The following is a 12,543-nucleotide window of genomic DNA, read 5'->3' as shown; positions in this document are numbered from 1 at the left end:
CGGGCAAGGTCGCCCCCTAGTGCGCGAGGCCGGCGCCGCCGGCGACGACCACCCCGCCGCCGCACGCCGGGAGGCGAGAGCCGGGCGCCGCTTCCCACGGCACCCGCCGCTCGCGGCCGGCCGGGCGGCCGCCCCGGGGACGGCTTCCCCTCGGAGCCGCGCCGCGGCCGGGGGAAACACCTGCTGGGCTGCCGAGCGGGGCCGGCGGCCGCGCCGGGCGGGCGGGGAGCGGCCGCCGCGACCCCGAAGGCGGCTGCCGGCCGCGGGGAGGGCAGGCCAGCCCGGCCGCGCGGCTCCGCGGCTGCCGGCGCGGGGGAACCGGCAGAGCGGCGGCACTCGGAGCGCTTCTCCGCCCGCCGGGCTGCTCCGCCGGGGCGGGCGCGGCGGCCGCACCTGGCGGGACTGAGCATGCGCGGCGGCGGGGCACGCCGCCGATTGGGAGCGCGGTGCAAGACTAGGACGGAGCCGCCGGGCAGCCGCGACTTCGCCGAGAGCGCGCTGCCGCGCCGCCGGGGTGGGGGCGCCGGGCGCCGCTCTCCATGGGATTTGATGCCGCCGCTGCTGCCGCCTCGGACCCTGCGCCCGGCGAGGATCCAGCTCCCGCGGGGCACTCCTGTCGGCCGGGCGGCGTCTTCTCCGGAGCCGCGGGCTGCCTTGAGCCGGGCATGACCGGGCGGGCGGCGGGGGCCGGCTGCGCCCCGCTTCCCCCTCGCCGGGGGCCGGGCGGAGGCGAGGCTGCCGCGCTCCCTGCCGCGCCGGGGCGGCGCTGCCCGGCCCTGCCCTGAGGGGCCGGCGGGGAGGCGGGCGGCGGAGCGGCCGTTGGACGGGCGGCGGGGCGCGATGAGGGCGGTGGGGCGGCGGCGGCGGGGCGGCGGGGCGGGGCGGGGGCTCCGCGGGGCTCTCTAGGACGCCGGCGCCCCGCACACCCGCCATGGATCTGCTGCTGGTGGTGAACACGAGCCTGGGCTCCCCCAACGAGTCCCTGGCGCTGCCCCCCTCCGCGCCGTCCGCCTCGGCCCTCCCGCAGCCGCCCTCCCCCTACTCCCCGGCGGCCGTGGCCAGCCTGGCGGCGGTGGTGGGCTTCCTCATCGTCTTCACCATCGTGGGCAACGTGCTGGTGGTGATAGCTGTGCTCACCAGCCGGGCGCTGAGAGCCCCCCAGAACCTCTTCCTGGTGTCCCTGGCCAGCGCGGACATCCTGGTGGCCACCCTGGTCATGCCTTTCTCCTTGGCCAACGAGCTTATGAATTACTGGTACTTCGGCAAGGCTTGGTGTAACATTTACCTGGCGCTGGATGTGCTCTTCTGCACCTCCTCCATCGTCCACCTGTGTGCCATCAGCCTCGACAGGTACTGGTCGGTCACACAGGCAGTGGAGTACAACCTCAAGCGGACCCCCCGGCGGATCAAGGCCATCATCCTCACCGTCTGGCTCATTTCGGCTGTCATCTCCTTCCCACCGTTGATCTCCATGTACCGGGACCCCGAGGGAGATGTCTTTCCCCAGTGCAAGCTCAATGACGAGACGTGGTACATCCTGTCTTCTTGCATTGGCTCTTTCTTTGCCCCTTGCCTCATCATGGTGTTGGTCTATATCCGCATCTACCGCGTGGCCAAGCTAAGGACCAGGACCCTCTCTGAGAAGCGGACAATGCCAGAGGGGTCCTCCCAGACTGAGAATGGCTTGAGCCGCGCTGCCGGCGGCTGCACGTCCCTGAGGATGCAGCTGGGAGAGAACGGACATTATTCAGTGCACCACTGGCGCAAAGCCTCTGAGCTGGAGGACATTGAGCTGGAGGAGAGCAGCACCTCAGAGAGCAGGCGGAGGCGGAGCCGGGAGGAGCATCCTCGAAAAAGCAGCAAGAGCCAGTCCTTCTCCTACTCATATTCCTCCAAGCACTCCAGTAGCCGTCTGTCCCGCTCCAGCAGTCGCTCCATGCAGTTCTTCTCATATCGCCGTCGCCGGAAGCGTAGCAGCATCTGCCGTAAGAAAGTCACCCAGGCCCGGGAGAAACGCTTCACTTTTGTGCTGGCCGTGGTCATGGGGGTCTTTGTAGTTTGCTGGTTCCCTTTCTTCTTCAGCTACAGCCTCTATGGTATTTGCCGGGAGGCATGTGAGGTCCCCGAGACGCTCTTCAAGTTCTTCTTCTGGATTGGGTATTGCAATAGCTCCCTCAACCCAGTCATCTATACCATCTTCAACCAAGACTTCCGCAGGTCCTTTAAACACATTCTTTTTAAGAAGAAGAAGAAGAACTTCCGGCACTGAGCTGGAGGCATGGATTTGCCTTGAGCAGGAGTAGAGTTAAAAGAGAAGGAGAAGGCTCCATGCTGAAAAAGAAAGGAGGGAAGAGAACATGGGGTTTGGGCTTAGAGAAAAGGAAGAGAGCTCGCCCCCTTGGTGGAGCAGAATGATGCTATGGGGTACAGGGATAGTGCCAGGGAGGCTGAGGGCATTCACCGCGGTGTGGAATGGTGACACGGTGCTGGAGGAGCGGTGCTGGAGCGTGGATGGGTAAATGGGGAAGGGAATGATTGTCTTTGAACCCTAACAGAGGGCATGGGTAGCCCACAGAGGAAAATAGGCTAAGACACTGAGTTTGGTAGGCAGTGGGCTTTTGTGGGCTTGGAATTTTGTGGGGAAACAAGTAGAGACATCTAGAGGAAGGGACTAAGTGGCAGTGGTGGTGGAGATTTGAGTATTTATAAATAGAGCAGCTGGGGCCTATGGTGGGCTTGTCCCAGCAAGAAATTGGCTTTTACTTCTTAGGTGAGGAAAGAAAGTGCAAAGTACCAGGCACTGACAGTGTTTTGAGTTACAAAAGGATTTAAATGTTTGCCAAAAAACCCTAAAGAACAACCCAAACTCTTTTCTAAATAAACCTTTGTACTGTTAAAACCTTCTGAATGGTGATTTTACACAGGGCTTAAGTCAAACAGTAAGCATGGGGTTTTCTGTTTCTTTGGAGGAGTCTTTGCATATAGAGCTGGATGGGAAACATTTTTTCCTATCTTCCCATAATTTTTGATTTTTCAGTGAGACAAACCTGGAAGTCTTGCATGTTTTCATGAAATATGAAAAAGAGCACATGTGCCTCATGACTTTATTTTCCCCTGTTGGATCATCCAGCCCGTGAATTCCTGCCCTGTCCCTCTCAGATCAGTGTCCTAAGTACCTTGCTGTCCTGGAGCAGGGAGTGAGAAAAAAAAAAAAAAAATCATTTTGGTGAACTCAACATTTTCTGAGTTACAAGAAAAAAATGAAATTTCCAACCAGCTCAGCTTGCATGTGCCCTGGGGAACTTTCCCCCCCGCCCACCCACCCCCTCCTCTTTTCAGGTCCCCCTCAAAAAAGCTTTTCTCAGGCTGGATGTGTGCTGCTCTCATTCTCAGACATGCAGTTGGAGGCAGTCTGCTATGCAGATTTTCAGAGGAAGAGCAATCACCACAGCACTAAGGTTTTTAAATCCTTCGTATTTACAATCTTAGAGCAGCTAAGTCCTTTATATTTATTTTTTTAATGTGAAGCATACATTGCAGATTGTCAGTGGGGTATATGAACAAATCTCAAAAGAAGGAGCAGCTGCTGTTCCAAACCTTTAATATTAATGTTGCTTTTTTTCCCTTTTCCAGTTTGCATTTCTAGTTTATGATTTCAGAGGATTTTGTTGGGGGGAGGGGGAGGAAGAGGGGTGAAGAGTTTAAATAGTTATTAAAGCAAACTATATTTCTCATGGCTTTATAAAATGTCATAAACTGTAATGAAGAGAATGAGAGATAGGGACTGGTGTCTGTACATTCACCACTGAGTGCATACTGAGCGTAAGACTCAGCTGAGCATTTACATCCCTTCTCCAGCTGTCCTGCTGCAAGGTCTGTATTCTGTTTGCAGGATAAATACTACTCTATTTTATGTGTATTGCTCCTTCCATAGGCAGCAGGATTTGGCATCTGCCTCAAACCTTTCCATAGTAAACAGCTCTTTGAAAAATGGAACAAAATCTAATCTCGTACAGTTTGCTTCTTGAAACAGCTAAACTGAATCTATACCTGAGAATCATTGGCGATCCCCTTCTTTACTCCCTCTGTTCTGACAGGTGTCTGTAGCCTCTCTTCTCTTGAAATCGGTGGCATATGGAAAAATGACAGAGCAGTCACTTTGTTTCATCAGTTGTTCATAGTAAGCATTTGGTTCACTTAATCCTGGAAAAGGAGGCTGTCGGTGGCTACAATTCTGGTGTTAATTCAATAGACAATTTAACTTTAGGGCCAACTCATGTGGAAGTTCTGCTGAAGTAAGGGTCAGATGATTGCACCAAGTACATTAGAAGTTTGCTTGATTTCACTAAAGAAACAACTGAGACATTTTCAAAATCCCAAGCCCGTAACTTACTGGTTCCTTTCTTGAAATAAGGCTTGGAGTTGTGAAAAGATTTGAGCTTTGTTTAAATATCTGCACTTAAAGAAAGGATGTTAAGACTTATTTTCAGGAGCATCCCTTTATAACTAACAGATGGTTTGGTACAAATATATTCCTGAGACAAATAAATAAGAGGAAAACATAGCAATCGATAGGAGGAAATTACAAGCCATTTTCTCTTTTGCAAAACGGACAATTCTTTTTAAAGTTACATCAAAAAGAGCTGAAACAAGCTCCTATTATTTGTAGGTAACGATGTAGCTAAAAAGTTCAGGTTTGTGTAATCTGAAGAAACTATGTAATTGCCAGAGCAACCAAAGCATCATATGGTACATAGCTACTACCTCTTAGCTACTGGATGGCTTCATTAGAGATACCCACCCATTCCTACCAAGAGGAAGGTCTGCTTTTTCACTTCATGCTTGTTTAGAGTGGTTTCCCAGTCTGCAGATACACAGCAGTTTCACTGTTGCACTGCTTTTGAAATGAGATTTGTTTGCCTGTAAACACAATCCTTCCCCTTTGTTTTTCCTTGTAGAATTCAAGGAGTCTATGGAAATGAAATTTAGTTGATACATTTTAGTGGACATGAAGTATAAATGGAATGACTGATGTGCCTTAAAAGTAATTTCTTTGCTAGAAAATTGTTCTGTGGTCATTATAAACGTAAAGAAAATAATGCTTCTATTTTTGTTTTTCATTTCCAAATGTCTAAAACAGATTGATGCAGATACTGAACATCTATGTGCAGCAGCATACTTAAAACCAAGGCATTTTCTGTGGTTTTAATTTATTTCTCATCACAGTTACTCATCTGATTCAATGCCTCAAGAGGGTCTTATTTCTTTTGAGCTAGATAAAAAGTAATATTCATCAATAAAGATGTGCAGTATACCCCCCCTTTTAAGTGCATTTCCCTCTAAATTAGTGAATACAGAGGATTTCTATAAAATTGTTTTTAATGTAACTACTGAATGTGCTTCAAGGAAGTAAAATGAGGCTGATTTATTTTTTTAATTACATTGTTCTCTTGTAATAGCTGAAGACTGGAATTTGTTTGTAACATGTTGTGTGGTGTTAACTTTTCATAAAAAGTTATCAGCTCTGCTGCTCACACTGTGGTTGTGCTTCCACTGTAAGATGGCTAATAGCATATAGAGGGGAAAATAGGCAATGCAGCTTTTGCTTAAAGAAAAGGAGAAAAGATATTTCAAGTTTTGAACGTGTCCAGTTGGGTCTTTGATCACATCTGATGAGCTCGTTGAAACACTCACTCTTTTCTATTGTGGAAGAATGAAATGTTGCTGTGAAGCCATATTGATTGTAACAAGCGCCTGATCTTTAACCCTTCATTTGCTGATTTCACCGTGGAGAAAATTTTCTCTCAGTCTGAAGTGAGAAGTTAATGTTTTATTTTCAAAACCAGTTTTCTGAACAGTACCACTATTGGTTGGTTATTGAAATATCAAACAATATGACTTAGCTAGCATGCAAACTCAGTGCTGCTGTCCTTCAGCCTTTTTCTTCATGAGCAAGAACTGTGAAATTAGCCCCTTCAAGGCTTGAGGCAGATGGAAGGGGCCTTATATAGAGAAGATTTGACATGATCACAGCTTTAAATCTTTGTCTAAATTAAGAATCAGACCCTTGTTCTGTGTGGTCTCTGTTCAGAAGAGTCATGTTGCTCCAAGAGCACTGGCAATTTCTGAGAAGTAGACCCGAGATGAAAGACTACATGCAAGCAGCTTTGCCCACATTGAGCTGTATCACCCTTTTTGAGTAATCCCAGAAAACTTCGCCAGAGTTTACTTGTGAATGGGGGAACTACTCAGTGCAAGAACTTGTCCGGTGTGGGCAAGGACAATGCCTCTTTATCAGTAGATGTGCCTGAGGAATTTAAGCAAACATTTGTGCATAAATGTACAAGGACTGAAAGAAAGTAGTCCTGTCTGCTTAACTGACTACTGTTCAAACCCATGGAAGGTGTGGGTCAAGGGGGTTTTGACTACATAACCAGAGCAACAAACCCTGCTGTATATTTTCAATATAAGCTGTGTGAAGAGCATTGTCTGATTGCATCTCTTTTGCAGAGAAGAAAATTGTTGGTCTCTTTCCTGCTGTGTGGAAGCTGGTATTGGTTAGAACAGCATCTGAGATGTGTAGAGGTTTTGTAGGAAATGTCTGTAATGACATGCGTTTCAGGAGAATGTTCTAACCTTAAGATATGACTACAGTCAACAAGGACAGAATACCTACAAGCTGTGCAAAATGAAGGCCAGATGCTATCTGTGAGTGTGTTTTCATGGTTGCTTTTGTGACCTTGCTGGTGAGCAGAAGGCAACTAGATGCTTCAGAGAAAAAGCTCTAATTTGGAGGGATGAAAGTGCATGAGGAAGAGACTACCCACAACACTGGAAGAATTAATATTTACTTACCTTCTTTGCACTGTAGACAAGTTCAGCAGAGGAGTTTGCCTTTTTCACTGCACAATAACAAATGTTAATTTGCCTTCCAGATATGTGGGTCAACTAGGCCATACAAAAGACACAGGCAAAGGTAGGGATAGGGGATTGCTCACTTCAGTGTTCAACACCAAGCTTAAGTTTGTCCTTTGTCCTTGAAATTAAGCCAAAAATAGTTTGGCACTTGGACCCAAAAGGCCACGTAGCATCAATAATGCCACAATGAATATAGTTTAGTTGTATTATACACCCTGCGCATCTCCATTTCAGGACAGAAGTGGGAGAGTCTGACACTTAAGGCACGTGAAAAAGGAGAAATCAGCAGTTTGAAGGATCATGGATGTATTGTGAAATTTCCCTAGATCCCAGTCTGATAACTGAGCTTGCTTTGATTTTATGGCTTCCCAGTTACTTTGGACTCCTACAAAAGACTTAGGGAGGTATGTAATGTGGAAACAGTGGAAATACTGCTTCTCGAGACAGCAAAAAGTGGCAAATTGCTCAGAGTCAGTGTTCAGATGGTTATACCAAATGCCCAGTCCTCCACTGGGTGGATAACTCTGCTACTGGTTTTAGTGGGAAAGGCTGAGGTATCAACTCACAGTGACTATCATGCTTGGTCTGAATTTAGGTGATGCCTACAGCTGGTGTATTGCCTTTGTTTGAAATGGCAGCCCTTAGAGTATAACAGAAGACAAGTAGTTTCTCTCTCTTCTGGTACATGTCCTTTACTACACTATCCCAAACTTTTTGTAGTTCTACTGCAAAACAGTTGGTAAGGTAGAGAAACATTGCCAGTGTCTCACAGATTAAAAAAAAAAAGAGAGAGAGAGCGGCATGGAGAATACTAGGAATCGAAAGCTGGTGTCTTAGTCCTAGCCTAACATCTTACTGCGATACCAGTCTTCCTCCCACTCCCCCTTTTTTTCTTTTGGAAAACAGAAATTCATGCAAAAATGAATAAGCTTGTTTTTAATAGACTACACTGATTACACTAGAAAAAAGAGCTTTTCTGTCAATAAATGGCATTCTGCTGTAAAGGAATTTTCTTTGCTATTCTTCTCTGAAAAATCTAATGAAAAGTAAAACAGCACTTAATTCAATTTGTCTATATGTAAATTCTTAACAAAAATGCTTTGTTAAAGGTCCTCAGTGTAAACTACATAAATCAAATATAGCTGCCTGCTTCATCAAAATCAATTAGTTGTGTTTCAGCATTTTTGTGAACAGCAGTCATTTGTTTTGCATGATACTCTTTCCTGATAGCTCTCTCCTGACAGAGAAAGCTGTACACCCTGTTGACAACAGGGGAAAAAATGAGGATTCATATTTCCCTCCATTAACTCTGTTAAGTCTCCTCTAATAAATTAAAAGGCACGCCACTAAGATTAGGTCTTTTGGTGTGATGTCTAGGTAGTGACACGAGTCAGAGAAATAATAACCTGACTGGTTCTGAGATGTACAGCACACTTAATAGAGAAGCTAACCCTAGGCTGCAGGGACACACTTCTCTTGGTTTTGTTCTCAATGCCTTTGACCCAACATGTCAAATTATTTCCTCTGTAGCGTAACACTTTCAGCACAGCATGCCTTTCAACCTAGTCGGCGTAAGAAATTAATACTGAGGTCTCCCACTTCCTCACTGAGTGCTTTCACCAATAGACTATTTATAAAGGTGATGCAGCTAAAGTGCCTTTCCTTTACACACATAAATGTTTTATTTGATCTAGTTTTTTATCTCCCAGTAGACTAACGCCCGTTCCACAAGGACATCCTCTATCTGGAAAGCAAACACATGTCAAATACTGGGAAGAATATGAGAAATCCTGAAAAAAGAAAAAAAACCAAACAGCCCCTTCAGCTAAATTTTGAAAGCAAAGGCCACAGCTGAACTAAGGAAAAGGCTTAATCTTGTCTACGGTGGAGATGCCCTCCCAGGACACCACCTGCTCTGATGTGCCTCTCATCAGATTTCGGTGCAAACAATGTGTGGAGCATTTCAACTGGGGCCCTTGCAGCTGTACTGAGAGGAGCAATTTCAAGTGTTGAGCAAAGATTAGAGTATGAAAATACATGTTTATTGAGTTACTCCACATTATGGCAGACTCTCCCTCTTTGTCTTTCTGTTCCCTTTCTGCACTCTAAATCAGACCCCGCTTGCAATCTGAGTACAATACACCGCACATGCTTGCCATGCCTTTACCTTGTATGCCCCCGTGTCTGATCTGCAAAGGGTGGGCAGTGCCTCCTCTTCTCCCAGGTGTGCTGGGAGGATTCCCCAGAGGACTACCTGCGAAGTGCTTCAGTGCAGTGTTGTGCTGTATGTAAGTACCTCTAGCGGAGTAATAGGAGTGATGCTGAAAATTCTTGACTCACTCCAAGCCATACTGTTTTATCACCAATAAATGCTTGCACGCAGAGTATTGAAGTGTCTGTAAATGTGCATTCACTAAGGTTGGTGCTGATTTTTTTAAGAGAGACTTTTAGTCAATCCATCAGACCGCTACTTTTGATTTACCACGTGGTACATCAGAGGAACACGATGCATTGTTTTAACACAATTAGCAATTTATATTAAAGAGTAAAGATTCCTGGATGGCATGTTTTTCTGTCAGAAAAATGCCAGTTTGGTGAAATCTGATCTTTCCTTAAAGAATGTGTTTATTTTTCCTCATATATAATCGAAACCAGGAGTTCTTTAATCGCTTCTGCTGGCCTGACTGCTTACTAGCTTGTCTGGCTGGCTTCTGGGCAGGCTGCTGGATAAGGTGCCAGAAAGCCGAGACTTCCAGGCTCCTGGATCATGGGCAGATCAGGCCCTTGGGTTTATGGGCACTCAGCTCTGAGCTCCATTATCACAGTATCTAAATGCTTCATAATATTTGTTACACTCAGTCTGTCAATGTCTTTATGCATTAAGGAACGACTACCGTGCCCTTTTTGCTGATGAGAAACCAAAAGATTAATGGCTTTTAGGTAGGTAAATCTTAGCAAGCTTTTGTTTATGTGGATCCTTCCAGTTGCGAATCTATTGATTCTCAGACCCCTGCTAATCTCCAATGTATAAAGTTCTGCCTGTGCTTTAAACTTTTGCTTCTGGCTCTGTGAATACTGCATGTTCACAGAACTTGCACATGCATCCTATCAGGATACACAAATTAAATGTTTCTCTCCTTTGCCTAGCTTGTAGGTCATGCAGTCTGGGTTTTGTATGGTAAGAAAAAAAGGAAGGCCCTACCTCCAGGTCTTGAAGAGGGGCTGACATTTTTTTTTAAGGACTATGTTTGTATTTTTAGTCACCAGTGTTGGATTCACGCTCCCATTTCTATATGCCTATGGTTTTTCCATATATTAAATAAGTACCTTCAGGGCATAACTCTAACCAATGTTTTACTCCCCAAAGAGGTGGACTTTTTCTGTATGCCTGGCAAAGCAGAGAAATCAGAAGTGCTACTAGAAAAAAAAATAAAATTATGCAAATCCCCATAAACTAGCCATTGACACAGCTGACCTCATTTATGGGTCAAGGCTCAAATTCAGGTAGAAAAACAAACATAAACTCAGGCATCTTTCATGTCTCCCATTTTCTTGAGTGACTGCCAGGTGTCTTAGGATACAATGTGGATCACTAGATCATTCTTTTCTCACACTTCGAAGGTCACTTCCCTTGAGATTACTGAACCTGTCTTCAATAATCCAGAAATTACCTAGGAACTCAACAAAAACTAAACATTACAGAGTCAAGAAATAACATACGTGATTCTGTTAGGTATGATGGACTCCGTAACTGGCAATATGCCTGTTGGGAACAAACATTTTGGGCTCTTGAGCAACTCTTGTGTATATTTTTCAGGCAAAGTGATGACCATAGAGGGAACTTGAATGCCAGGTGAACATTTTGTACAGAGGAGGCTTCCTGACAGTATTTGCCACCTACAGAAATGCCAGTCAAAGTCTATCAGACTCACTGTTCATAACTAAGGGAAGGGATTGTCCTCAAATACAGTATTAAGGGGAAAAAGTAGGTAGAAGTAATTTTTTAAAGTTGTCCTGTATAGTAAATGTGGGAGAAGGAACCTGCTGGTTCCTGGAGAAGGAGTTCAGCAGCAGTTCATTCCGACCTAATCCTGCCATCTCCAGCTTGGGATAACTGATAGTCACATAGGTTGAGGCTGCCCTCAGGTTACAGTATTTTTAAAAAGGGTCATAACTTTTTGTGTGTTAGTTCAATTTTTGTTGTGGTAACAGTTACTACTAATTAATGACAGAAATTACTTTTTTTCCTCCCTTTCTTTCAGAGGAGAAACAAACAGAAAAGATATTTTACAGGACTACAAGAATAACTGTTCCTTTTCTATTTTGGTAATGCAAAAATAAACATTAGGAATAAACATATTAAAAAGAGTCATTAGGACTTTTGGATGGAAATTAACCATTTAATTCTCTGATTAATCAAGCACAACTCAATTAATGCAATGCACTTACTTATCCCTGAGGTTTTATATGTCATGTAATAAAATATCTCAGTTGCCCAGAAATGCTGTGCGGTTTTCAAGACCCAACTGGACAATGCTCTAAGTAAGCTGGTTTGACCTCATAGCTGACCCTGCTTTAATCAGGAGACTGGACTAGAGACATCCTGAAGTCCCTTCCAACCTGATTTAGCCTATGAGTCCAGGACCTGTCACAGTTAAACAAAATGATAGTCCTAATAATTGGATAGCAACAAAATAATAGTCTATAGAAAGATGCACATATATTGCTAGATGTGGGCAAACTTTGCTCATCTCCTCCTTAGGCCATTCGAATCTCCTGATCTTTACAATGTTTCTATCTTCCATGGGCAAATTTTGTCTAAGATATATTTGGCTGGGTCCAGGGCACAAACATTGTCTTTGTTTAGAATGAATTTGATAACTAAAGACCCTTACAGCATGTTCCCCCACCCCAGTACTTTAACACAGTAAAGGCACATGCACATACAAATATTTTACAGGCATTTTCTTTAGAAGTCCAGCCAAAATATTGCTCTTGAGTTTTTTTCTCAAATAAAACAAACTATGTTTATGTCCAGCAAGTCAAATGTGTCTTCATGATCTACTGACTTTGAAGTGGTGAAGAATATAGATCATAAAGCACCAAGTCATGACTTACATCATAGCTGTCATGAGCAGGATAAAAATAACAAGGAAATTAGTATGTTTCCATACACAACTGAAGACTTTAGTTAGAGCCTGAGCAGTGGTGAGCCTCTGACAACAACACATGTTGCTTCACTCCTCATTCATTTTTGCATGAAAGGTGCCTGACCCTTCTGTAAGAAGTGGTATTTCAGAGGATCAGGCGCTAGCTGATGAATTCATGAGTATGTTGTTACATCAGGAAAGAAAAAACAAAAAAGGCAAATCCTTTCCTTCCTTTCAAAATGTCAGTCATGTTTCTCTGCAGTTATGATGCAGATGCTATTGTAGAGCATGGCAATACACTTGTATATTCCATATAAGTTATAAGGTTTATTATTTGGTTGCCACTAAATATATTACAGGGCTAGAAAATGCTTTTACCATACCGTTATACTCCTTGGTGTAGCTTGCGCAAGTACAACATAAAGTATCAGTGTCGATCCAAAAAAGAAGATTCCTGGGGCCAAATCTGCAGCAA

The 12,543-nt window shown here is 45.1% G+C and overlaps 1 protein-coding gene across 1 annotated transcript; it reads left to right on the top strand.

The window, feature by feature from the left end:
* The first annotated feature begins 931 nt into the window (after positions 1 to 931).
* Positions 932 to 8,182, top strand: ADRA2C (adrenoceptor alpha 2C). Its single transcript, XM_056326701.1, has one exon. It carries the CDS (start codon positions 932 to 934, stop codon positions 2,267 to 2,269), a length of 1,338 nt encoding a protein of 445 aa, XP_056182676.1. The 3' UTR covers positions 2,270 to 8,182.
* The last annotated feature ends 4,361 nt before the right edge of the window (positions 8,183 to 12,543 follow it).

Source organism: Falco biarmicus, chromosome 1 (assembly GCF_023638135.1).
Source record: "Falco biarmicus isolate bFalBia1 chromosome 1, bFalBia1.pri, whole genome shotgun sequence".
In the NCBI taxonomy this organism is placed as follows: Eukaryota; Metazoa; Chordata; class Aves; order Falconiformes; family Falconidae; genus Falco; species Falco biarmicus.
Note: the sequence above shows the minus strand (reverse complement) of the source record. Positions and strands in the feature narration are given on the sequence as shown.

Bases quoted from the DNA above. Each gene is read 5' to 3' on its own strand.
- ADRA2C (XM_056326701.1), top strand. From the start codon at position 932: ATGGATCTGCTGCTGGTGGTGAACACGAGCCTGGGCTCCCCCAACGAG.